Genomic DNA, 26827 nt, shown 5'->3' on the forward strand with positions numbered 1-26827 from the left:
CCCTGGAGTGTGTGTCACCTGCCCCGACGGCTTGTTGATTCCCGGGGAGCGCTGCGTTTCAGTGCTGGGCCCCGAGACCAAAGGACGATCTGGCTCACCTGTTCCCCAGGCGCCGCCCCGGGAGCTCCCGAGACACTCCCGGGACCCCTCGCCCCTCAGATCCGCAGCCATGAGCAAGTTGGGCAAGTTCTTTAAAGGGGGAGGCTCTTCTAAGAGCCGAGCCGCCCCCAGCCCCCAGGAGGCCCTGGCCCGGCTTCGGGAGACTGAGGAGATGCTGAGCAAGAAACAGGAGTACCTGGAAAATCGAATCCAGAGAGAAGTCGCCCTGGCCAAGAAGCACGGCACGCAGAATAAGCGAGGTAGGCTTGGGATGTGGCCGCAGACCTGAGCCCTCCAGCCCCTTCCTTGGGGAAAATCTACCCACAGCACCTGTACCCCAGGAGGCCGGATTTGCTCCCACAGCCTTTCTAGGAACTGGTATCGAGCCCCCCCCACCCCGGGTCAAAACTGGTGTGAGCTGAGCTAGGCACAATCCTAGATAGCAAAATGTTAGGTAGTTCCAATCAAGATAAACAGTATCTTTATGCAATATTTTAAAAGCTCAGAATTAATGCAGAAAACTCATGATAAAAAATATCAACCATTTTAAATAAAGACAGAATTGGTATTATTTATTTCCTTTTGCCTCTGGCTCTTATGTGTCCTACAAGGTACTTTTTTATTTAACATTCTTTTTTTTTTTAGAAATGTAATATTTTGTCCATTGTGAAATTTTTGCATTAGTTTTGAATTTTAAAAACACTGCATTAAAATATTATTTATCTTGATTACTTACTCTTTGATACCCCTTTAAATTTTACTCCTGTGCTGCCTTACCCTGGTCCTCAAATATCAGGTTTTCTGCTGTGTGTTTATAAATATCAAATCACACATTTTAAACTTGCGTGGTAATCTCCAGGGAAGTATATTCTGGTATGTTCTGGTTTACCTCACTCCTCAGCCGTTGAAAAGTTTAGTTGGCTGTTGTGCATTTGAGACATTATATATTAAAAAAGCAGGGAATTAAATATTATATTTCCTATTACTGGTTTTTACCACACAAGGGACTTTGAACCAGTAATGATTCTTGGTGCTCCGGTCACACCTTGAACCCTTTGTTATTTTCCAGAGTTAATTGGTTTCTTCAGTGTACTGCTCTCTTTATAGAGAATAGGTCTGAACAGCACATATACAAAAACCCAGGGAAAAGTTGAAGTGATTTGGTGTGGTAACACTACAAATACAAGTGATCTTATAATGGCCGACTCAGAAATAGAAGTGGTAATACCGGCCTAGGTCCACCATCTACCCCTGAACTTGTATTCACAAGTCAGGCTTCTTTAGTCATAACAAAGCCTTGGGAAGATTTACTTAGCCCTAAATTATGCTGCCATTGTTTAATGCAGGAAAGGAATAATGTCTTCTGGACCTTGAAAACCCTGCTGCTTCCCATAAACCTGTGCCTGATACATTTGTGTCCACTTATTACAAATGAACAATAAAAAGGCCAAGTTTCATTTTTCTTCGCTACTGCATATAACTTCGGTCTACATTATAGCCTGTTGTTGAGTTAAATGCTGGTTTCTATTTTTACTTTATGTCTGAAAATACTTTGGGAAGCTATTAAATGGCAATTTCTAAAGAGATACCATGCCATTATGGCTAGCTAAAAAGTTATGGGTAGTTCTGTCTTTCTGCTCTTCCTCTTCAGTTTGATGTGCACTCTGAAATTTGCATAATGTCCGTCAAGGGATGTTTGTCTTTCTGTCTGTCATCCTTTTGGGTCTGTATATCGCCTTTATCTACAGTGGTTGCTCAGTAAATACTGGTTTTAAAATCCTGAAAATCGAACATCTGCTTCTATGAGGTGGTGAAAATATAGGTTTTGCTTTCGGAAGATAAAAATGTAAGATAATATAGGTTTTATTGATTTTTTTCAGAAATGTTCTCCAATTGGTAATGCACTAAAGAGTGTTACAAATTTGCCATATAAAGACCCCACCCCCAAAACTAAAGACAACATTAATTAAGAGCATCAATCTAACTTTCTTAAATCAGAGAAATTACAGAAGAAAGTATCATGTGCAAATAACCAATTGGGGTTTGAAAATTCACTTATTCTTTGTTATTTATCCTCGGGAACTTCACTGGCATTAGCCTACACCTGATTCTACAGTGGTTCTGGGAGTAGAAAGAGGCTAGTTAGCATGAGTTCATCTGTACTCTAAACTATGGAAAGAATTCACAGGCCTATGTATTGGAAACCCGGTCATTATCAGTATCTTCCAAATAAACCAGATAGCCTCTATACACATAGTTTCTGTGATCCATTGGCTACCAAGAAATATTTTCACACACATAGTGTAATCAGGCCCAATATGGTTAGCACAAAATGGGCCTTGTCCTATACAAGGCTGTATATTGTGGCATAAGGGCTGTAATTTACATTATAATCTGAGTGACATAATGTACTTGCAGTTAAAGTTTTACTTCTAGACATGGTTGGACAGCTAGCCTGCTGCCGAGAATACGAGGTTAAATAGCCAGCTAGCATTGAATCAGAAAGGAGCACATTCCTACCCACTTCGGTGAGCTATTTCCCTACTACAACAAGCTTTGACAGCATTCCGAATGTCAAAAGTGGGTTTTATTGGTAAAATGAGTAACTTGTAAATTAGCATATTAAGTGTTAGAAATGAGATCTCATTGGTGAAATTATAGAAACTCTAAATATGTGGATTGACTGAAATAGTTTGAGACACTTCCTTGCTTCCGGCTGTAAGACCAGGTGATAAGAATCTACTAGCGTTATAACTAACTCAGAATGGTGCCTGAGGCCTGATCTCAGATCAGTTCCACGTCAGGTGCTTGGTTCTCCTGTATTTCTCACAGAGCTCATCTCCCACAGGGCACAGCGCTATACTATGGGGTGTTACTGCCTTCAGGAAGCCTTTCATACAAGGCGTATTGGAGCCCCTGAAGGAACGTACAGTCCTGACTTCATTGAGCTCATGGAATAAACTGACCAACTGTTTTTGTCTACTTGCAAAGTATGTTTGTTTATACAGAATTTAGTCCGAACCTTGCTCTCATTGTGTCTTATACCAAGGTTGTGCAGGCATGCCTAATTTTTCTCACCCCAAACTTCTTTGGTATTTACCATTATCTACCAAAAAGAACCGGAGTGTGCACCACCAAATTGTTTTTGCAACGCCTATGATACTGAAGGCCCTGTTGATCTTTAAGATTAGCACTTGGAGCAAGATTTATAATTTGGTTAAAGTTTTTAGAGGTCTGAGGGGCACCCCAGGGGCGTCTGAGCCTGGGTGGCATCCGACTCTTTATTTCGACTCAGATCTTGCTCGCACAGTTTGTGAGTTGATCCCTGCATCCGGCTCTGTGCTTTGTCAGCACAGAGCCTGCTTGGAATTCTCTCTCCCCCTCTCTCTGCCCCTATCCCGCTCATGCTCTCTCTCTCTCTCTCTCAAAATAAATAAATAAACTTAAAACAATTTAAAAAAATAAAAATAAATTTTAGGAGGTCTGAGATTCCTTAATGTAGCTTATGTAGATTACTGCTGCTTTATAGCTTGTAATCTCCTTTACAGAAAAGCAAGCATTTTCCATACCAGTTACTTTTATTCTTTTTCTTGTATTTTTTAAAATTAATTTATTTTGAGAGAGAGAGAGAATGAGCAGGAGAAGGAGAGAGAGGGAGGGAGAGAGAGAATCCTGAGCAGGCTCCACGCTGTCAGCACAGAGCCCCACTTAGGGCTGGATCCCACAAACCAAAAGACCAAGAGTTGTCCTCTCACCCAGCTGAGTCCCCCAGGTGCCTCAGTTTTTCTGTTTTGAGCCCTGTCATGTGGAGCCGTTTTTAATATTAAGCTACCCTCGTGCCCAGGTGCCCACACCTCTAGATTTGGTTAAATTTTTAGGAGTTCTAAGGAGCGCCTGGCTGGCTCAGATGGTTAGATCCTGGTTAATTCTGGTACAATTGATTCTCTATATTGATTCTATGATTCTATAATTGGACGGAGTGGGGCTCGGCATCATTATTTTTTTTAAAGTGCCTGGCTTAAGGATGAGTAACTTGAATCTATCGTACTGTTAATGAGTTCGAAATACATGGTCCTTTAGCCTTGAATACTTCTGTTTTCACACGATGAGCTCTATGATGCTGATATCTGTGAGCTCCGCTGGGGTAAGCGGGGACTAGCAGCTTGGTGGCCCTCGTCGCGCCAGGCTGTGGCTCGGTAGCTGAAGGAGTCAGTATCTCAGCTACTGCCAACCCCTTCCCGCCACCCTGGTTTGCTGGAACACTTTAGGGGTCAATATTCTTTTTGAAAAACGTTTATTTTATTTATTTATTTATTTATTTATTTGGGGGGGTGGTACAGACAGAAGCCAAGCAGGCTCTGTGCTGTCAGCTCAGAGCCCGACGCAGGGCTCCATCCATGAGGGGTCACTACTCTCCCCTCCCTTATGAGGTCTTCTGGAAAATAATATGACTAAGAAATGGCCATAGGTTATAAAGTGCTTAAATGTAAGGTCACGGTCCAATTTTTACATGTTTGATGGAAGGTATCTGAGTGCTGTAGTTAGGAGCTTGGCTTCAAAGCAGACAAACCTGGGTTGGATTCCTAGCTCTGCCTTGCCACTTAGACACTGTGTGACTTTATTTAGTGAGCCTGTCTAATAATGGCAAGGATAAGACCGATCCTCACGGTTATGAGGATAACGACATTATTGTGTAAAGCTCTTAGTTCAGTGCTCTGTAAGTATCTGCCATTGTGATACAGTAGCATTTTTTTTTAAAGCTGAAATTGGCTTCGTGCTAAGTTCCACTTACTGGCCCAAGTTTTGTCTTCTGGAATAACTTTGAATAAATCTATTCCATCTGTCACGTGAAGACTTTTCACATATTTGAGGACATTAGTCATGTGTGTCTCCTGTTCCTCAGCTCCACCTTCCTCAGTCGCTTCCTCAGTTACCCCTTACTGAGCTGAGGTTTGCTAACCAGGGCCGGGTCTAGAGTGAGGCGGGAGAGACCCTAGCACACACTTGTGTGACCTTGAGAGTGAGTGCCCCCTTAAGTCTGCACCTAAGTGCCTCTCATTCCTCTCACCCTAGCCTGGCTCTGTTGCTCGCCTTGTCCCAAGCTGAACAGGACCTTCAAATATGTAATTATGTGGAGAGAGACGGATCCAGTCTGGGATTATCCACAGGCCTCAGGCTGTGGGAAGTGGGCCGAGAGAGATGAAGGGTGGAGACTTGGAAGGAGCAAGTTTGGCCACAATCCCTCCTCAGCATCATTACACATGGTTCCAGGAAAACCTGGTGCTGAGGCCATGGTGCCTCTTCGTCGAATATCTGTTTAGTGAGTGAGACCCTAAGGCACAGAGTCTTTTATTTGAGTAAGCCAGTTCACTTTGAAGCCTGGACTGTTTTTTGGCAAGGATGAATTTGCTTTCAGAGTCACGACTCCTACTTGGTCTTCCGTGGAGTTGGGGTGCACGCATGGTCCCCCTGGTTTGGCCCAGGGTATGAACCTCGTGGGGCTCTTGAGTTTGCTTTTTATTGTATAGTTGTCATGGAGCTGAATTCTGCAATCTCAGACCCTAGGGACCAGAAAGACTTCTGTATAAAAAGATCATATCTGAGTCAGCAGTGTATCAGCTTTTTTTTTTGCCCAAGCAGTGAGGGCAAGAGCATGCGTGGCTCACGTAATACGAGACTGACACAGAACGCAGGGCCCTGATGGATGGGAGCTCCCTTGGGAAGTATTACTTACCTTGTGACCTCCTTTCTTAGGAGAATTTCTCAAAATGTGGCCCTCAGATCTCCTAGCTCAGAATTCCTTGAGGATGTTTGTTAAAATGTGGACTCACAAGAACTTCCTCAAAATTCTCATTTAGTAGGTCGAGTATAGTGCCCAGAAACCTGAACTTTGAACAGACAACTCTGATTCTGATGCCAACTACGGCTTGGGAACGTGGGACGTGTTTATGGTTCGATGAGCTGCTCAGCGGGAAGCCTCCGTTTCCTTCCCTCACCAGGCCTGTTGTTTCTTCCTTCCTCTTCCATCACTCAGAGACCCAGACGAGACATTTCTGCCCACCTCCCCGCCTATTGACGCTGAAGAGACTTTTCCGAAGCTTCGACAGATTCTCATTAGCCACCTGAATTCGTTTTCTTTAGAAAAGCCCAGTCCTTTTGAAGGGTCTCAGAGTTCTGTAGTATTCAAGTTACAATGAAGCGTCATCATAAAGGGTTCTGCATGCCTTCGAGTATTTGATATTTTGTACCATACCCTGTGTATTCTGAGAATACACAGAGAAAAGAAAGCGTTTTATTGCTGAGGCATTAAGCTCCCATATGGGGGTCAGGTCTTTTTCTCCAGTCAGCTGCTCTTCTCTCTTCTGGCAACCACAGATGAATGGAAATGTGACCCTTCCTCAGTTTTCACCCCCAGTTTCTCTCCCACCTCAGGAGCTCCTCCTGGGCTTTCATCCTGCGGGTGGAAGAAACGCAGACATCTGAACCAGCCCTGGGAGCCTATTCACTGAGGCTGTAGTAGAAAAACTTCTCCCTTTCCTACCATCTTCCTTCCCCTTCAGAGTCCTAGCAGCATCCTAGATGACCTGCACCCTTATTCACACACCTGGGAACTGACGGGCAGAATGCTCTGGGCTTTTTATCTCCTTTGTTCTGTTACTACTGCCTCCGTTTGCAAATGCTTTTTCACAGATGGATCAGTTGCTTTTCCCCAATAGATTTTCCCCAGAAAGAGTTAAAAACCCCAGCCAGATTTATCCTTTCCCCATTTAAATCTAGCTTGCCTTCAGCATTTTACATTTATTTCTGTTACATATCATCTTATTTTCAATGAAGTCTTAAAATTCTAATATTATTGCCTTATATATGAGCTATTTCTTTTAGTTGAACCAGTCACAAATGTGATCAGTAAGCTTTTTTTTTCCTCTCACAAAGTCTTTGTTAAAATATATTGAATAAAAAAAAAATATATTGAATAAGGAGAACCCAAGGACAGAGCCTCACAGCAAGCTTCTAAGACTTCGTTCCAGAACACCACTGCATGACAGCAACGAACAGTACATTTCCTCTAAGGTTCAGCTGAGGCGTGATCACCAGTTTGACAGATCAACGCTCAGTGAGTTCGGTTACTTATCTAGCTGTATATAAATATACCTGATCGTCATTTTTAGCCCGTACCATCTTATTTCTCTAAATTTTTCTCTTTTCCCTATCAATGCTTCACTATACCTTGTGGGTTCTATTCCTGAAACCTAATTATATGCATGTACCTCTGCTTCACAGATGCCCATTTATGACCTGATAGTATGTTAGCTTCATCAGATTTACCCAGATAACTTTTTATAATGCCACATCAGGAGATTCTGTTCCAAGATTTCCGAGATAAATTCAGGTTGTGATACTCAAGGCTCTCTGGTCGATTTTAATGTACATAATGTTAGAAGGTTAGTGGGTGGTCCTTGGTGTTTCTTTAAGTTAGCATCTAGCCACCCAAAGAAAAGAAGCCAATGAGAGTACTTTGGTATTTTTCATCTTGGGGAGCTCATATTGACTTCTACTTTTCATTGTCTTCTTTTCTAATCTCTCAGAAACTAGAGTGTAGGGTGTTTCTCTTCTAGAATCAAGGATCTGTGGCATAGATTTTGACAGTTTGCTGAGGTGTTGTAGCTACTTCTCAAAGGATAATTGGTACTGTTTCTTGTGTTATGTAACTACATCTATTTTTTCTCCCTTCATGAATTTGGAGCAGCATTGTATATTCTGAAATAGTCATTATTATTATTCTCCATTTAAATTCCACAAAGCTGGAAAATAGAGCTTTTCACGAAATACTTAAATTATGCAAAGACTATAATTTTCCTGGATATATACAATTTTGCAGTTAATTGAATTATCCACAATAAGGTAGAAGGCTTACTATTAACACCATGATTATGCCAAAGTCATATGATTTGTACAGTCTTGAGAAACTGTAGCAGATTACTGTAGGCTTGCCTTCAGATGTACTTAGAATGACTTGTGTGGGGCGCCTGGGTGGCTTAATCTGTTAAATGTCTGACTCTTGATTTTGGCTCAGGTCATGATCTCCTGGTTTGTGACATTGAGCCCTGTGTTGGGCTCTTGTGCTGACAGCATGGAGCCTGCTTGGGATTCTCTCTCTCTCTCTCTCTCTCTCTGCCCTTCCCCCACTGGCAGGTATAAACTCTCTCTCTCAAAATAAATAACTAAATAACATTTAAAAATAATAAAATAAAGTAAATAAAAACTTAAAAAATGGAATGTCAACCATCTGGCTTAAGTTTACATGTTCATGTTTGGCTTACATGTAAATTTAGAGGAATATAGTTATGTAACCAGATATTCAACAAACACTTTTGACATTTTATTCTCTATTTAAACATGACTTTCTGTTGAATCTTTTTGATTCTTTCATGTAGTGTGATATGCTACATTTGTGTCACGGGTGTGTCTTACTTGCTTTAGCAGTTACATTGTTCAAAAGGCCTTTCTCAGTGAGCACTGCTAATTCCATAACCAATTCTTTTTTTTTTTTTAACTTGAAGATCTTTTTAAAGAAATTTTTTTACATGTCTATTCATTTTTGAGAGAGAGAGAGAGACAGTGTGAGCAGGGGAGGAGCAAAGAGAGGCAGACACGGAATCCAAGGCAGGCTCCAGGCTCTGAGCTGTCAGCACAGAGCTCAATGTGGGGCTCGGACTCACAAACCGCAAAAATCATGACCTGAGTCGAAGGTGGATGCTTAGCCGACTGAGCCACCCACACGCCCCCTCCCCCAACCAGTTTTTGCCATATATTTAGTACGTACAAGTGAAAGTTAATATAACCTTGGGGTTTGAACAGAGATATTATCCTAAGTCAAAATTTATACTTTGTTAACTATAGCAAGAAAAATGTTATAATTATGTTAAACCAATTTATACATATTAAATATCACATATGTAAGAGCCTTTAGTTTATCTTTTTTGTGAGAAGTTTGAAAAATTTTATTTATGTAAACTATCTTCCTTTGTTGAGCATCATTCTTCCACTTCCACTTGAAAAGCTAAAGAAGAGTGTAGTTCATCACCAATTGCAAGGTAAACCTATTCGTAAAGAATTTCAAATAGAAATAGTGATCTTAAGGATAGGAGCTATACATTTTTCAAGATTTGTTGATCTAGGATCGCAAAGGAATAATCATAGAATCCTAGACAGTGAGAGCTGAAGGCACTGTACGGAGATAGCTTGTTGGCTCTCGGGCACCTACAAGCCATGGACACAGTAGTAGGAAATATTGGTGCATCATGTGAACGAGAAATACTAGCTATAAGTAGAACTGTGTTATACATATACACACACCCATTTATACATACATATTCATACGTAAGTGCACATGTGTGAATATAAACACTTGTGCACACATGTACATGCATGTATACAGATATATGCACATACGTATACAGGTACACATATATACACACACAATATAGAATTACATCTACAGGTACATGTGCTTATCCTGTAGGATGAAGCATAATCAGCTATTTCTGAGTTTTTCTGTTTAATATTTGCTGGTTTCATATTCATACAGTTTTCCCTATGTTCTAGGCAATAGCAAGTCCCTAGAGGTTACCAGGGTGTGAGGTTACTAAGAATACTAGTAGCAGCTAGAAGACTCATCCACTCAGTTAGTTATATATTCTGCCAGGTCAAACAGTAACTGGGTTTTTACAAGGAATATCAAGTACATTTTAAAGACTACATTGGTATGTTGTTCCAATAGCAAGGTAATTCGACTTGCCTGGCAGTTGACCTCAGAAGCAATTAATTATAAGAAATAAGAGCTTCAGTGGATATTTAAAATGGGTCTTATGCAAGCATTTCTTCCCTTCTTGACAACTCAAGGCTGACAGCACTTTTTGGACATGACCTTTCACTCTCAGATTTAAGAATCCCTTATGTGATGTCCTGGCGGTAAGAACTACTTCATCTCCAAAAGTAGCTGTGAGCTTTTTAGAAAGAGGAGAGTAGCACCATTTCTGTCAGAAAATAACTTTAATATCCTTTGTCCATTCTGGAGATGGGAGAGGGGACTCATTATTCTCTTTCTAATCTTTTATATTTTATAATATTAATCAGTCACCATTTCTCTTTTTTATACAAAATTCATTCCAACATTACTGGCTTGCTCACAGCAGCATTCCACTTCCAGATGTTCTTTCCTCAGCCTACCTCTTATTGACCTCCTCCAATCTCATTCCTTTCTAACTGTTTTCTCAGGCATCTGTTTTGCCATTGTATAATCCACATCATTGCCATGTTCTAGTCTTCTTTTGGCTTGCTATTTACCCTTTTAATGACATTTAATATTGGTGAGACCTTTGAAAATATGGAGGTTGCTTATAAAATCCAGCTTAACGTGGCAAGCCAGTGTGATTTGCTCTATTTTGGGGTTGATAATTTCTGGCTTCTAATATCTCTCTGCCAGAACCTTCACATTGTTTAGTTGGAGATTTGCAGTGGGAAGAGGGTTGGGGGCTAGGAGGAATCCTTTGTGTGACACTTTTTTATCATTCATGTGCCTTCCTGAGCAGTGTGTGTGCTTATGAGTGTAGACTGTTAACCTGGCTTCAACTACACCGTCCCCTGTCTGATGTCTGACCTCACCCTCCAGAGAGAGCGTGTACCTAACTGGGTGCACCGGCCGTACCCTGTACGCGTCTCTTGTTACTCTCCCTCTGTGTCTCCTCTGCTACTTGAAATGTGACTTAAACATGTTAGTGTCTGTGGTCACAGTTTCTGTAAGACAGTGGTGTTTCATAAATGCTTGCTCAATGGTGAATAGGTGTTTGAATGCCTATTCCATATCGGCATCTTCTGAGATTATAGCCTTATTTCTTTGCCCTGCAGTGTGGTAGATCTACAACATAAACTCATAGAGTGGCTGAAATGAGTGGATAAAGAATTTTTTTTAAACTGAAGAAGGCCAGGGAAATTCATAATGGGGTGGTCCTGGCCAAATGAACCTTAGAATTTTCTAGAATTCTCCCAGCTATTTTCTATCTAACCTGTGACTTTGAACAGAAACATTTTGTTTTTATTCCATTCGTAAAATACCTCTCAGGATGCTTATTCACATTGTGTTTTTCAAGAACTAAACCAAGGTGACATAAATAGAAGGTATTGTTTAATTAATGAAGTGATTTGTATGTGAGTAAGAACAGGGCTTACTTTAAAGTTTCTCAGATAAAACAACATGATTATGATACTTCCTAGTTAAAAGCAAAAGAGGACATATCCAATTATGTGTGACATTTATCTGTTTTTTCTTTCCCAGATTTATTTAAATTCAAGTTAGTTAACATACAGTGCAGTATTGGTTGCAGAAGTAGAATTTAGTGACTTATCACTTATGTGTAACACCTACTGCTCATCTCAACAAGTCCCCAACTTAATGCCTGTCAGCCATTCAGCCCATTCCCCCCGCCACACCTCACCCGCCAGCAACCCTCAGTTTGTTCTCTATATTTAAGAGTCTCTTATGGTTTGCCTCCATCTCTGTTATTTTATTCTTCCTTTTTTCCCCCTATGTTCATGTGTTTTGTTTCTTAAATTCCACATATGAGTGAAATCATATGGTATTTGTCTTTCTCTGATGGATTACTTCGGTTAGCTTAATACACTCAAGTTCCAGCCGCGTCATTGCAAATGGCAAGATTTCATCATTTTTGATGGTTGAGTAATATTCCATTGTATATATATTCCACATCTTCTCAATCCATCCATCAGGTGACAGATATTTGGGCTTTTCCCACAATTTGGCTCTTGTTGATAGCACTGCTATGAACAGTGGGGTGCATGTGCCCCTTTGACACATGCACTAATAGTGCATTTTCTGGGTACTGGATTTGCATGTACCTGTTAGTGCAGTTGCTGGGTCATACGGTGGTTCTTTCTTTAACTTTCTGAGGAACCTCCCTATTGTTTTCCAGAGCGGCTGCACCAGTTCGCATTCCCACCAACAGTGTAAGAAGGTTCCCCTTTCTCTGCAGCCTCACCAGCACTGTGGTTTCCTGAGTTGTTAATTTTAATTAGCCATTCTGACAGGTGTGAGGTGGTATTTCATTGTAGTTTGATTTGTATTTCCCTGATGATGAGTGATGTTGAGCAGTTTTTCATGTGTCTGTTAGCCATAGTAGCTTTTGGGTGTTGAGTTTAATAAGTTCTTTATAGATTTTGGATATTAGCCCTTTATCTGATATGACATATGTATCTTAAGAACTCTCTGGGATTTCTCTTCCAAGCCCCATCTTTTAGGCCTTCTCTAAGATCATCCGTTCTTGGTAGAGGGAAGAGCTGTCACAATGCAGTTTCATATTTCACAAACAAGTTTGTCTGTCATTGGATATGATGGTTTCTATAATGTTCTTCCTTTTTTGCCAACTACTGGATTAGCGATGCACACATTTATGCACTCTGAAAGAGTGAAGAACAGACTGACCTCTAAAACCCAGATGCTCTGTGTATTATATGAGCAATGAAACTATAACTTTTTTCTGTTTTTAGTTATTTTTCATAGATGACCGAAGGCCTTCCTCCTCTGGCAAGGTAGTAGTAAAGTTGGTTAAGGCTAGCGGAATTTTGGTGCAAGTGAGGAATCCTTACATTTCGGCCCCATCCTGAATGGGCTGCAGTAAGGCCGCTACATCTCCCAGCAGCACTGCGTACAGGTCGTTGTTCTATAGCTCCGGGGCTGAAGGAACGTCACTGGTAAGGGACGAGACAAAACTCCTGGCTGTCTCTCCACTGCAAAGGAATACAGTAGATTCCTTTGTTTTAGAAAGAATGTTATACAGGTCTCACCAGCTGCTTAAAGGCACATCCAGGAGTTGGAAGATTGAATTGCACCTTCCGTGCAGGTTAAATTACATGGCTCTAAAAACGTCCTTCTTTGCCCAATCAGGAGCAATGTGTAATTTGCAGTGTTTGTTCCATGTCTTTAAAAATATGCAGCTGTTTCTTTTCCCAATCATTTATTAGAAAACAGAATTGAAGCCTGTCTAACTCATGGTGCCCCCGAGGCATCATCATTTCACGTGCAAGCTCACGGGGAGACTCCTCACGTACACTTCTTGTCTTTTTGGAACATGAGCCTCTTGTCTTAGTGTTTGGGAGAAGTGTACTGTGCCAGGCAGAAGTCACAGCAAGGGTCACGTGTCCCAGGGCCAGATCCGGCCATGCAGAAATCACTCAGTTTGCTCACACAAGGTGTTTGGAAAAATGTGAATCATCTTTTAAATTTGGAGGATTTTGCATGCAAATCCAGATTTCTTGCTTCTTTTGAGTTTGTGGAAGGCTGGGCATGGTCGCCGTGGACTGGAGCTCAGCAGCGTTGCTTCCCGTAAGGCTTATGCTCTCCTGGTCACCAGAGACCCTGCTTCTTCCTGTTGACTCCTGATGCTGGGGTCCGCTGCCATTTCATATCGCTCCTGTACTATTTTTTATTATGTAGATTAATATTCCTCTATCTTTTTCTCTCTCACTGGTGAGAAAACAAAGAAGGCCTTTCTGCCTAACCTCTCTCTGCTTCATGTAACTTTCATGACCTGCTGGGTCCCTCTGAGATTAGCACACTGGTGTAGGCCCATCTGTAGTTTGTGGTAAGGGAATTTAAGTGTAAGTTGAGATCTGAAGTCTTAGTGAATTTTCAAATTTCTCCCGAGTATTTTGAAGGTCAGGAGCCATCTGTTAACATAGGCATTTAAAATTGTGTCCCAACCAGAAGTCATTATTATTAACAACAAATATTTGCAAGGTTGGGCATTATACCGTGTGGCTCGCACCATATATATAAGGTTCTGATGATCCTTTGAAAGAGATAATGATGATGATGAAGATCCCTAGTATTTAGTAATCAGTCACGATGTGACGGTACTGCACTAAATACTTCGTGTTATTTCATTTCATCTTTAACCACTGAATGAGTTATATCCTCATCTTTCAGTAAGTAACTTATGTAAGGGCACATAGGTATGGATAGAGAGAGCCTAGGTTTGAAAGTAGGCAACTTGACTCCCGAGTACAATGCTTTATTGTCATCTGCATATTGTTGTTGTTGCTATTATTATTATTATCCAAGTAAGTCACACACCAAGGTTACTATGATTTAAGTCACACACCAAGAGTTAAGTCACACACCAAGGTTATTATGCAGAGTTATTAATTAGTAGAATAGTATTAAAATATAAATCTAGTGACTCCAAAGTCACATCTTTTATATCAAATTGCAGAAAGTAGTCTAAAATTAATTCTTACTAGGAACACAGTGTATTTTTTTAATAGATAACTTTAAATTTTTTCTTAAAAAAAAGGAAAATGCCTTTGGGTCAATGGATACCAGTTATATTCCAAATAAGTATAGACACTGAACAACCCAACAAGAAAGGAAGGAGACATACTTAGAACATTCCACTTCTGGGTGTGTTGGGTGGAGTGTGTATTTGAAGCTTAGCTTCCTAAGGTTTTCTAATATTTCTAGTATTTTCTAATATTTTCTATTATTATGTTCTGATTATGGTGAGTTATGACAAAAAAATGGGTAACTTCTTGCTCACTGGTTTCAGAAATAAGATATGCAATTGCATTAATTAATAAATGTTATATAATTGCTATTATAAATAATATCTAATTGCTAAGTGTCTGCCTTGCATAGGGACCATATGAGGTATTTTCCATCAATTATCCCTAATTCTTAAAACAATCACCCAGCATCATGAGGATTATATTCCCGTTTTCAGAACAGCAAACTGAAGCTCAAAGGAAGAGAGTGAGTTACCCGAAATTATACATCTATTAAATCATGGAAGAAAAAGCCATACTCTGGCCTTGAAGGCCATACTTTTTCCATTATGCCATGCTGTCATTATACTGTGTGCACAAAATTATCAACTTTATTTATTTAATATGCATTCATTTTATCTTCAAAAAGTAGGCCAATAACAATATTTACTCTTGGAGTTTTTGTGAAAGTTAATGGCATAATTCACATAAAGGATTTGGCACCAGTTTGGCATATAACAAATACTCGACGTTAGTTGATGTCATGTTTTGTATTGGCCATGGGCCAGGCACTGGGCCAGGCATTGGGGAAACAGGAGAATAGGATGCTACATCTTTCTTCAGAGAGCTTATAACCAGTGTAGTGGAAGTGGCTAGAAGAGGTTTTACAAGTCATCATAGGACAGGGTGATAGATGCAGAGGGAGAAATGGCTGCACAGGCAGAGTGTTAGTTCAGAGGGTCATTCTCCCCGTGTTGGGGAGAAGACCTTCACACAGCTCTGGTCGTTAATGGGATGAGCCTCGGTCCAGGGCAATGTTGTGTAGTATCATAGAAAGGTCTGTGTGCCAGGTAATTTTTAAAAAAATTTTTTACTTCTTTTCTAAAGGACAGGTTAAACAAATAAAACTCTTTCTGAATAAAATGTTAGTGCTGTTCAGCAGGGACTTGAATTGTGATGTTGTACCTGGAGAAGGAGGCAGAGCAGAGCCTGGTAACCCTGGACCTCCTCAGTGGGCGGGAAGGGGTCGGGGGAGAAACCTACCACTCACCAGGGCAATCTAGAACAATGTTCCACACCTAAAATAAAGCCTTTCTTTGTCAAGCCTGTCTACTGGCTCCCTCCCATGGAAGGAAGCTTGCCTGTTGGCATACCACAGAGCTTTGGGCAGCCTTGCCTTTCAAGAGCGAGGCCTCATGGGAAAATACAGTTATGTAACTACAAGAGGCCTAGCTGTTTACAGTAACTATTCTAGTCTTTCATTTCTAAATATGAGTGTTTAACACAGACTCAGAAGAAATTCAGTGAAAGGTAATTGTAATGAAGAGAAGGGTTAAGATACGCAAAGCAAACAACCAAACCCAAGAGAAAAGAGTTAATGTAAAAAAAAATATTAAAAACAAAACTTGTTTTGGTATCTTCAGGGAGACTCAAGAGGCTTTTGAATAAGAAAAGAATGGACTGCCATAAAAATGAGTAACTAGAAGAAAAAAATTCTTAGAAATTAAAAGAATAATTAAATAAACAATAGGGTAAAAATGTAGAATAAATCTAGCTGAAGACTGATTGGTAATCCAGAATATAAAGTTAAGTAATTTTCCTAGAACATAGAACAAAAAGATATATAAATTAATAGATTGGCGGATAGAGCCATGGAATCCCATATCCAGCATATAGAGATTTCAAAAGAGAGAAAACAGAATGGTTTAGAAGGAGTATAATATAGATTATAATATAAAAATCAATAGGGATTTCAGAGGTAGGCAGAAATAACAGAAGGGAAAGAAGTAGAAAGAAAGACAGAAAGAAAGAAAGAGAAAGAAGGAAGGAGAAAAAGAAAGAAAAAGAAAGAAAAAGAATATAGTTTCTCCAACTGAAGGAAGACTTAATTCTTCAGAATAAAAAAACCCACTGAAGGCTTAGTTGGGAAAAGCAAAAAACAAAAGACACATGATTAGACCTAGGCTAGTGAAATTTCATAACTCTAAGGTAAGAAAGGAAATCTTAAACATTTCCAAAGAGGAAATAAGCTAACAAAATTTTCTACAAAGGGATACAAATAATATTGTTATTAAACTTTTGAAATATTGATTACCTAATGACAGTGGAATAGTCAGATTTTTTGGACTATTTTGAGCCAAGAGTTTTATAAAAAATCCAAACTGTTCTTTAAGTTTGAAACAAAATGAAGATATTTTCAGGCCTATAGATATTTAGAGAATTTTTATCTATGCACCTTTCTGGGGGAAAAAACCTTCAAGATTTATTCTGTAAAGTAAAAATGAAAGGATGAGGTAGGATATACGAAGCAATAGTAGGGAAATAAGCCAGCAAATTCTGCTGGTTAGTGTAAACTGTTGAAATTGTGTCTGTCAAAATTAATGCAATTGTTAAGAAAAGTTTCCTTGAAAATTGAAAGGATAGCAAAACAACCAGTAATCATTTGTAACTAATAAAACTGCAAATGATTTCAGTCAAACATTGGACAGTTTGGAGTGAGAAAGGAATCTTATTTGGGAATAATAAATTATAGATGTTGATTAATTTTCAACATAGAAAACTTAAATGTTTGTGTATAGTTTAATTTTAAAAAGTTAAAAAAAAATTTTTTTAATTTATTTTTGAGAGAGAGAGGGAGAGAATGCATGGGGGAGGGGCAGAGAGGGAGGGAGACAGAGGATCTGAAAGCAGGCTCCAAGCTGTCAGCTCGAACCCATGAACCTTGAGATCATGACCTGAGTTAAAGTCAGACTCTATCGACTGAGCCACCCAGGTGCTCCGTATGTGTATATTTTAAATACAAGAGCCTATCTAGGAGAATACATTTAGTATATATAATGGTCTAACAAATTAAAGGAGGGAAATGAACCAAAAAATTTTGATCAATGTGCATAAAGATAAGGCAGCAAAAAATAAACAGAAATATAACAGAAAACACAAAAAAATATGATAAAAGACCATATTAGATATCAGTTATCACAATAAATAAACATGAGTTAAAATCTTACACTAAAAGAGACTATATGAATGGTTGAAAACAGCCACACAAACTGCATATCCAAGCATATTATAATAGGCATACCCAAAATGAGCAAATGGAAAACAATTATGAAATATAGGTCCCCATAAAATTATTATAGGCAAATTGTAACAAATGGAAAGCTGAAACATTAATGTAAAATGAGATGGCATTTAGAGCAAAAAGGTGTAAAATGGGACAGTAATATTTCATATTGATAGCCAGTAAAATCTAACAAACTATAATGACTATGAGACTTTGTCCACCAAACAAAAAGCAGAATAAGTAAACCAAATCTGTTAGAATTACAAGTATAAATTGATGAAAACAGAGTTAGAAGAGAGCCTTCTCAAAAATCTCTGTTGCAATAACTTACGTGCTTCACTCTGAAACGATAAAGCTACTTGAGTTCTTTTGTCGGTTCCACTTAATTATCTTTATATTAACATCCTTCTGCTTTTCTTTTCCTGCACTTTCCTTAAATGGCTTATCAAAGCTCATATTTTAAGGTCTTCTTTTGGGGAGCATGCCATTGTCAAAAGGACTCTGTTAAGTTTTGTGATTTTCAAATGAAGCGGGTAAAGTTATTTTGTTAAAGAGCTGATGGGAGGGTGTTGGGATATTTTTGGGAAGGCAGCATGTCTTTTCTCCCCAGCTTGCCGCTAGTCCTTGAGTATGACTCTAGCAGTGTTGATTTCGTGGATGCTCATGGTTAGATGTAACCTTGCTGACATCTCATAATTGTCTTAGACCAAGACAGAAAGCTCATCATCCTAGGTTTTGGTTCTGGCTGCCACTCACCATCTACCTTCAGGAAAGTCACATAACTTCTCTGGATCTCAATTAGCTTGTCTTTGAAATCAAGGCTAGAATAGACAGTTATTAAGGTTTTTTTCCTTCATCTTAAGTTTTCTTTTTCTACTGCATGATTTTCACTCCTATTTTTCTCCATACTAGCAAAATGCTTTTATTATTTTATAATGATAAAAGAAGGAAAATAAAAATTTCTTTTTGGTGTGTACCAGAGTTAAGGGAAGTAGAAGAATAAAGGAATTCAAAGGATTTTTACTTTGATGACAATAAAAAGTTAACAATACTGTTTGCCATGAAACTTATCATAGCTCCCCAAAACACATATATAAAGGATCATACTTTTGAAATCTATAAAAGATATTTTTATCTCTCCTCTTCCTAAAATCCTATACTGACAGAAACACTTCTGTGATACATTTTATGAAATATGAAAACTGACTTTTCATCCTCTTGCACTTGCCAAATCTTTGGAAGAAAAGAATAACATGTTTGACAGAGTAGTGGTTGTTGCAGGTGATTGAAAGGACAGATGTTAAGGTTTCTCAGATTTATTTGGCCCCCTCATTGTTTGTAGGGATCGATAATGCTGAGTCTATGGTTGGTGTTGGGCAAATGTCTCTTGAGTATGTGGCTTGGGCTTTCTCCTTATAAATGTGGCTTCTCCCTTATTTAGCTGCATTACAGGCACTAAAGAGAAAGAAGAGGTTTGAGAAGCAGCTCACTCAGATTGATGGCACACTTTCCACCATTGAGTTCCAGAGAGAAGCCCTGGAAAACTCACACACCAACACGGAGGTGTTAAGAAACATGGGTTTTGCGGCAAAAGCGATGAAAGCAGTTCATGAAAACATGTGAGTGACTTTGATCTTTCTCCAAGTCGTACATACCCTCAATGTTGGGAAGAGCCGTAGGAATTATGTGATGATTTTGGCAGGAATGGAGTTACTCATTTGAGGCTTTTTGACATGTTGGAATGGAATGTCCCCTTGGAAGAGATTAGAAGTTAGAGAAGAAAAAAAAAAGACCATGAAAAAATGAAGACGTTCATTTTGCTCTTAAAGTTTCCCAGTTGCCTCAATATTGTCTGAAACTCTGGCAGTAAATGCTTTTCCACTACCGTTGGTTTTTTTAAAGGTTTATTTGTTTATTTTGAGAGAGACAGAGAGTGTGTGAGCAGGGGAAAGGCAGAAAGAAAGGCAGAGAATTCTAAGCAGGTTCCACGTACAGAGCCGAATGGGGGGCTCAGACTCACCGAACCATAAGATCATGACCTGAGCTGAAACGAAGAGTCAGACGCTTAACCAACTGAGCCACCCAGGCACCCCCACACCATCATTTTAAAAAAGGCCTAAATGTGAACATCTGTGAGAGTGTTAGAATTATTGACTAGTGGTTATGAAACCCAGAAAACTACAAAAGAGAAAACAGATGGCCAGGATCGTTGAAGAGGGTAGGGATTGGGCCTTTTTGTTTTTAACCACATTCTCCAGGTGATTCTGATACTAACCAGTATTTGAGAAACATTGACCTAGAATAATAGCTCTGAGCATGAATTTGAGGTCAGATTTTCTGAATTATATCCCCAGTTTCATTGCCAACTCCTTGAGCAAATGACTTTGCTTCTCCCTGACTCAGTTTCCTTAGCTGTAAATTGGAGCTCATAATAGTACTTACCTCATGTAGTTATTGTGAGATTCAATGAGATACGAGATACGGTGCACTTAGCATAGTTTCTGGCAGAAAGTAAGCACTCAGTACCAATATTCATAGTGATGGTGGGGCTGGTGATAATTTGCTGTACATTCACACTGGGAAATCAACAACTGGCACCTGGTTCTTTCCTGAGATTAGGTAGGTATGATAGTGAAGTCTAGGTCAAAGATGCATAAGAGCAATGAGTGCCTGAGGGATGTAGAGAAGTGTCTGTGGATGGGAAACGTGGGAGAGGGGGCGGCTGGGGTCCGTGAAGACATCTTTGCTAACATTTCTTGCCTTGATAATTCATTTATAAGTAGCTGTCATTTTGATAGCTTCAGAAAGATCACTAGAGTCATTATCAGAGTCAGCGATCTATCACTGCTGCAGAGCTGGGGCTAAACTGTACTGCAGAATCCCAGCCTCTCTCTCCGGGCAGCTGAGCAGCAATATTCCACTGTTGAATTTGGGAAAAATTCAACCTCAGGCCCAAACTTCAGCTCTGCCCTTCTCATACTCCTTTTTATAAATGAGCACCTTGTATGCTATAAATCTAATGATAATAATTGGAAATAAGGGATGATAGGAGGATGCTAAAAGAAAACTTTTTAATGTAAAATACTTGACTTCCCATAATATAGAGTCTGGAAAACTTGCAAACTATTTATTCCACTGGGAGTCAAAATTTCAGAGTTCACTTTGCTTAATAATGAGGAAAGTTGTCCCTTCTCTGGTATTCAGTCAGTTTGCCCTAGTTTCGGAGCCGGAGGAATGATCCAGAGACAGAATGGTAGAGAAGCAGTTCAGATCCTGGCCTTCCGATGCTGCCAGCCTGGGCTGGTGGGTAGAAGCCGGTGGGGCTCAGGTGCTGGACACTGTCTCCAGAGCAGCTGTCCATCGTGCGCCTGTGGCCACCTGGGTTCTTGTGCTGAGGTTGCCGATTCTCCTGAGAGCTTCCGAGGCCTCATCCTGCTCTCATCAGTGTCCCCCCCTGGGCCGCAGCAGCCGTGGGAAAGCTCTCGGGGAGTCCGGACCTCAGAGCCACAAAGCATTCTAGGAAATCTGTAGTTCCAGAGCTTAGCTTCTCGAAAAGGCTGCAGTTGGACAGTTGCTGGTGACAGCTGCCACTGCTTCTCTTGGTCATGGTGGTGCCTGGCACCACTTCCTGCTGAACTGAGACATGGCAGCGTATATTAAATTCTACATGCGTTCTAGCGGACAAAAAAAAATTTCAAAATGCATCAATAAATGTTGTTACAGTCTCTAGTGACTCCCAAATGTAATGGCTATTTATCAAATATTTAAAATGGGTGTGTATATAGGATTAGTAATTTTTATGAAATGCAAGTTGTTTTTTAAGGTGATAAATATTGTCACCAGAAATTATCATCTTACTCAAAGAACTGAGTTCATATTAAATTGATTCGTTTTGTTTTTTATTATTATTTTTATTTTAGAGAGAGTGTGTATAAGTGAGGGGGAGAGAGAGAGAGAGGGAGAGAGAGAGAGAGAGAGAGAGGGGGGGGGGGGGGGGGGGGGAGGGAGAGAGAGAGAGAGTATCCCAAGCAGGCCAAGCAGGCTCCACCTCCACGCAGGCCCAATGCAGGGCTTGATCCCACAAACCTGGGATCATGACTTGAGCCAAAATCAAGGGTCAGAGGCTCAGCTGACTGAACCACCTAGGTGCCCCTGAATTAATACTTTTAAAGTAATATCCTAAAATATTTCGAGGTGCCAGAGTGGCTCAGTTGGTTAAGCGTCTGATTCTTGATTTCGGCTCAGTCATGATCTGATGGTTTGTGAGTTTAAGGCCCGTGTCAGGCTCTGCCCTGACAGCAGGGATCCTGCTTGAGATTCTCTCTTTCCCTCTCTCTCTGCTCTTCCCTGGCTCGTGTCCTCTCTCTCTCTCAATATAAATAACTACAAATTTTAAATAAAAGAAAACAAAATATTTCAACAACATATTATTTCCCAGGGATCTGGACAAAATAGATGATTTGATGCAAGAAATCACAGAGCAGCAGGATATTGCCCAAGAAATCTCAGAAGCCTTTTCTCAGCGGGTTGGCTTTGGTGATGACTTTGATGAGGTAGGTGACACAGTGTAAAGAATGGAGTATTGAGGGTGCTTCCTCTCAGGTATAGCAGGTGGGTTTTCTTAAATATTTTCTTAAATATAATTAAAGCGATGTACATCTCATAAGGGGGAAATGAAATTGTTGGTAGCTCTGATTTAAAAGAAAGATTAATATAGTTCAGCAAAGTGCCTCCTAATTAAGTTTTCAGCTATTAAGGAAAGGCAGCATGTGATTATGTAAAGTTGGTGACTTTTAATGGTTGGAGCCTAAATAGCACCATTACAAGGAGTCAAGTGCTCGCACATCTGGGCAGAACAAAGCAGACTGTGTCACTCTGCAAGGAACAGACGTCTCATGCTCCGTAGCTGTTATATTAGAGCTTAGTCTGCCTCTGTTAGTGAGGCTATGAAACCAAACAAGTGTGGAGTGGCATTATTAACACACACATCCCATTTAGATTAATGAGTCCAGTAATAGAGACTATAATTATAATGGTGGTATCTGCACTGTGAATTTCAATTGTTCTAAGCACACATAAGTAGGACTAGTATGTGTTTTGAAATGTTTCCAGTTCTCTGATTCATATGGGAAAGAATCTGACTTCCCGACTTTCTACTGAGTAAGATGTGGTTCCATGGAAACCTAGAAATTGAGAATTGAGTGTCATCAACTTTTAAAAGTAGTGTAGGACCACCATATATGGAATTTATGAAACAAAACAAACAAAATAAAAAAAAAGAGACCAAAAAAATCAGGTGCTTATATATAGAAGGCAAACTGGGGGTCACCACAGGGGAGGTAGATGTGGGGAGGGGTGAAATAGGTGATGGGGATTAAGAAGTGTTCTTAAGATGATGAGCACTGAGTGACATATAGAGTTGTTGAATCATTATATTGTACACCTGATATTAATGTAACAGTGTATGTTAATTATATTGGAATTAAAATAAAGAATATGCCTCCCCCACCAAAATGGTATCGACCAGGGATTAGAAAATTTGGCTTTTAGGCCAAATCCTTCCCATGGTCTTTTTGTATGATGTGTGAGCTAAGGATGTTACATGTTTAAAGGACTGCAGAGAATAACAGCAGTAACAATAGAAACAAAGAAAACTATGCAACAGACACGGTACAGTACGTGGCTGGCAAGCCTAAACTACTGCCATCTGGCCCTTTAAGGAAAAGGTTGCTCACCCCTGGTTAGCCCGTCAGCACCTCACCTCGTCCGTGCATTGTGATATGGTGCAAAGGGCTCTGGGCTCTGCCATTTGTCACTAACCTTTGCGTAAGTCCCTTCACTTTTCTGACCCTTCGTTTTCTCATCTGTAAAATGAAAATTGCTGGATTGCTAGGTTATCTCTGAAGTTTCTTAATTCTACAGTGATTTTATCAGTGAATGAGTGTTTGGTATTCAAGGGCTGTAAACGATGGAGGAGTTGATTATTCTGTCATGGTACTTATTAAAGAAAATCGGTATCTTCTTCGTAATGTTGATGACTATCAAGCACTCTTGACAATTCTGGACACACATTCAATGTGGAATAGTGTGTTCTGCCATTACTATATTCACTGTATTTGTTCCTAATTGTTTTGTGAGCAAAAATAGGCATCAGAGTATTCATTCTGAAAGCCCTTTATTCATAGAGCTTGTGGAAAACCAGAAAGCTCACAAGGACACTGACCACACTATTTCACATGGCCTGGTGACATATACTTTCATGATTTATTTCCTTTTCATGAAGTAGAAAGAACAGTGGTCATTTAGCTTGCTGCACATCTGATATACATTGACTTGATCAAATGTTGTGGTTGGCTTAAGTATCTCCTGTATTGTTACTCTCATTTTAATATGAGGGAATGATTTGTTTATGTGCCTTTCTCCCACATTCGATAATGAGCTCCTTAAACGGACTGTTGATTCAACCTTGCATCCCCCACATCGAGTTCAATACCGGACCATGAGTGAGCTCTCAATAAATTTGTTTAGTGATGAATGAATGAATAAATGAAGACTCTTGTTGGTCAAATAAACATAAGAGTGTCTTAAGTCATTTCTAATGGTGACAACCTCAGAATTCTAATGAAGATAAATTTAGTTTTGACTCCCAAGCTCTCTCAGTGGGGACTGGACTCTACCTGAGTATTCATGGAGCCGATTAGATCTGAACTATCATAGTCATACCTGCTATAAGGTGACTTATGCCCTTAAAGTCTCAAACTGGTCTTGCTCCTCTAAAGTACTTAGGGCAGAGAATAGTTTAGGATTAAACCAGACTCTCTGAGACTAAAGCTAAAAGAAATAAATGCAGTGTACCTACCTTGAGGTGAAGTTTTCTATACCCAAACACGTAGCATGGTTTATACTGGCTTTGGTAATACAACAAAGAAACCATAGTATCTTTGATTGTTTTTATTCTCTGTACATTATGGCTTTGCTCTACCTGCTATATTTTCAAAAGCATTAGACTAGATGAAAATATTTATTTGCTCCAATTAAAGTTTACAGATTCTTACTTTTTTACAATAGGAAAGACAGAAGAAAAAATGACAGACAAGGTGTAAATTTCCTAGAAACTGTGGAAGTTCTATATTCAGCTAACACAAATTACTTGAATAACTGTTTACTGAAGTATTATAAGATTAACTACAACAAATTTGCACAACCCAAAATATTCATTTTTTAATCATTGCTCAGTGTTGCAAAAAAGACTTAGTCTTAAAATAAATATTCCATTTCACTGGTTCTCACATATCAATTGGGTAGCAGATGTTCTTATTATTGTGTGTGAGGAAACCCACTTCTTGAAACGTTAACTCCATAATTCTTTCTTTCTCCTATGTTCAGGATGAGTTGATGGCAGAACTTGAAGAACTGGAGCAGGAAGAATTAAATAAGAAGATGACAAATATCCGCCTTCCAAATGTGCCTTCTTCCTCCCTCCCTGCACAACCAGCTAGGATGCCGGGTCGAATGTCAGGCACGTCTTCCGCTGTGCAGCGGACCCGAGCAGGTCTGTTGCACACCTTAACTACCCACACTCAGATCCTTGGCTGAAATAATTACCCAGGTCCATCCCTTTGAACACTTATTTTTCACTTCATGAATGTTTACCTTCTAATACCTGTCTTCATACCTGTTGTCTCTGCTGAAAGTAGGAATGTCACCAACTACTAATTTTTATCTCTTTTATGTTCCAGCATCTTCCAAGAGGGCAGAAGAAGAGGATGATGATATCAAACAATTGGCAGCGTGGGCTACTTAAACTACAGTGGAATTTGCTGACATCTAAATTAATGAACTGTACAGAAGAATAAAAAAACCATATTTTTGCAATATTCTGAAGTTAACAAAGACCCTGTTTTATATTTACACTGGATGAGTAATTATTTTTTAAGCTTTGTAAGTAAAAGTTACCAAGAATCATGTGTAGACATAGAATCAGGGATGGAAAGGGGTTTCCTGGTAGCATTTCGGAGGATCTTTTCATGCTGATGGGAGGCGACATTCTATCTTGTTCACTCCTGTATTTCTAGTCCTGGCACATAGTTGGTGGCCTCTGTACACTTGTTGAAAGAAAATGGAATTATATGAATGTGTAAACCATGTAAGGGTGATGCGTTGAGGATAATAGCTAGAGAAAATATCTTTCCTTTCTACATGAAGACAAGTTGGCTGTGTGTATCCATGTTAGAACGTGTCTACCCCATGGTAAATGCAAATACACCATGTCTCTTGTGGGAGGACCTTCATGTAGAGAAGTCTTATGTGAGTCTGTACCTAGTTTCACTTCAGTTTTGCAGTTTAAGTCTTAAAAGAGCTTTAATTGACATTTATTATGCCAATTAAGCTTGGAATGGGGCAACGGATGCATTTCCCAAAATGTCTGAAAGCTGACACTGCTGAGCGAGAATCTCCTGGGTGTAATTTAGCCACTTAGGAAGCCACGTTAATAGTCCCAGGCCATTATGATGCTGTGTGGCTTCCGCGTGCGAAATGCGTGAATGTTCATTGTTTCCTATTTTGTGCTCTCTTGTATGTTTATTTACACTTTATGGCACATTCTTTGTAAATACATAAACATAAAGGCAATTAAAAGTGGATCATGAGTAAAATTTTGGCCATGATTATTTTTAAATGAAAATAAATTACAAAATGATGGATTGCCCATAATATGTCATGGACCATATAAAATGACAAATGTCATTATATAAGATGTTTAGTATTCCCTACATTTGCTGAGCTACGTAGTGAAATGTGAAGAACCTAAACCTGGAGGTTAAGTCCTGGATGCTAGCCTCTGCTCTGCCACTAATGCCGTATGACCAGACATGTCATAAACTCGGAAGCTCTGTTTCTTCATTGGGAACTCGAAGGGCTGGCTTGATGATCTCTAATGGGTCTTTCTTGCCACAGGCCTTTTGCAGTGCTGTTCCTCCTAGCAGTCTTCCCCCATCCCCCCACACACACACACCAAATCTTACTTTTACCTTAAGTCTTAGTTAAAGCGTTCCTTACTTTGGGAAACTTTTCCTGATTGCAAAGACTAAATCAAGTCTCCTTGTTATA

General features: G+C 39.6%; 1 protein-coding gene across 1 annotated transcript; it reads left to right on the forward strand.

Annotated features, from left to right (window-relative positions):
• Positions 1-26373, forward strand: CHMP4C (charged multivesicular body protein 4C). Its single transcript, XM_029923691.1, has 5 exons — positions 1-359; positions 19161-19338; positions 22158-22272; positions 25106-25271; positions 25459-26373. Exons 1-5 carry the CDS (start codon positions 170-172, stop codon positions 25521-25523), a joined length of 714 nt encoding a protein of 237 aa, XP_029779551.1. The 5' UTR covers positions 1-169; the 3' UTR covers positions 25524-26373.
• The last annotated feature ends 454 nt before the right edge of the window (positions 26374-26827 follow it).

This window comes from Suricata suricatta, chromosome 15 (assembly GCF_006229205.1).
Source record: "Suricata suricatta isolate VVHF042 chromosome 15, meerkat_22Aug2017_6uvM2_HiC, whole genome shotgun sequence".
Classification (NCBI taxonomy): domain Eukaryota; kingdom Metazoa; phylum Chordata; class Mammalia; order Carnivora; family Herpestidae; genus Suricata; species Suricata suricatta.

Coding starts and splice junctions, on each gene's coding strand:
- CHMP4C (XM_029923691.1), top strand. CDS start 170: ATGAGCAAGTTGGGCAAGTTCTTTAAAGGGGGAGGCTCTTCTAAGAGC. Junction 19,339..22,157: donor AAAGCAGTTCATGAAAACAT/GTGAGTGACTTT, acceptor ATTATTTCCCAG/GGATCTGGACAAAATAGATG. Junction 22,273..25,105: donor TTGGTGATGACTTTGATGAG/GTAGGTGACACA, acceptor TCCTATGTTCAG/GATGAGTTGATGGCAGAACT.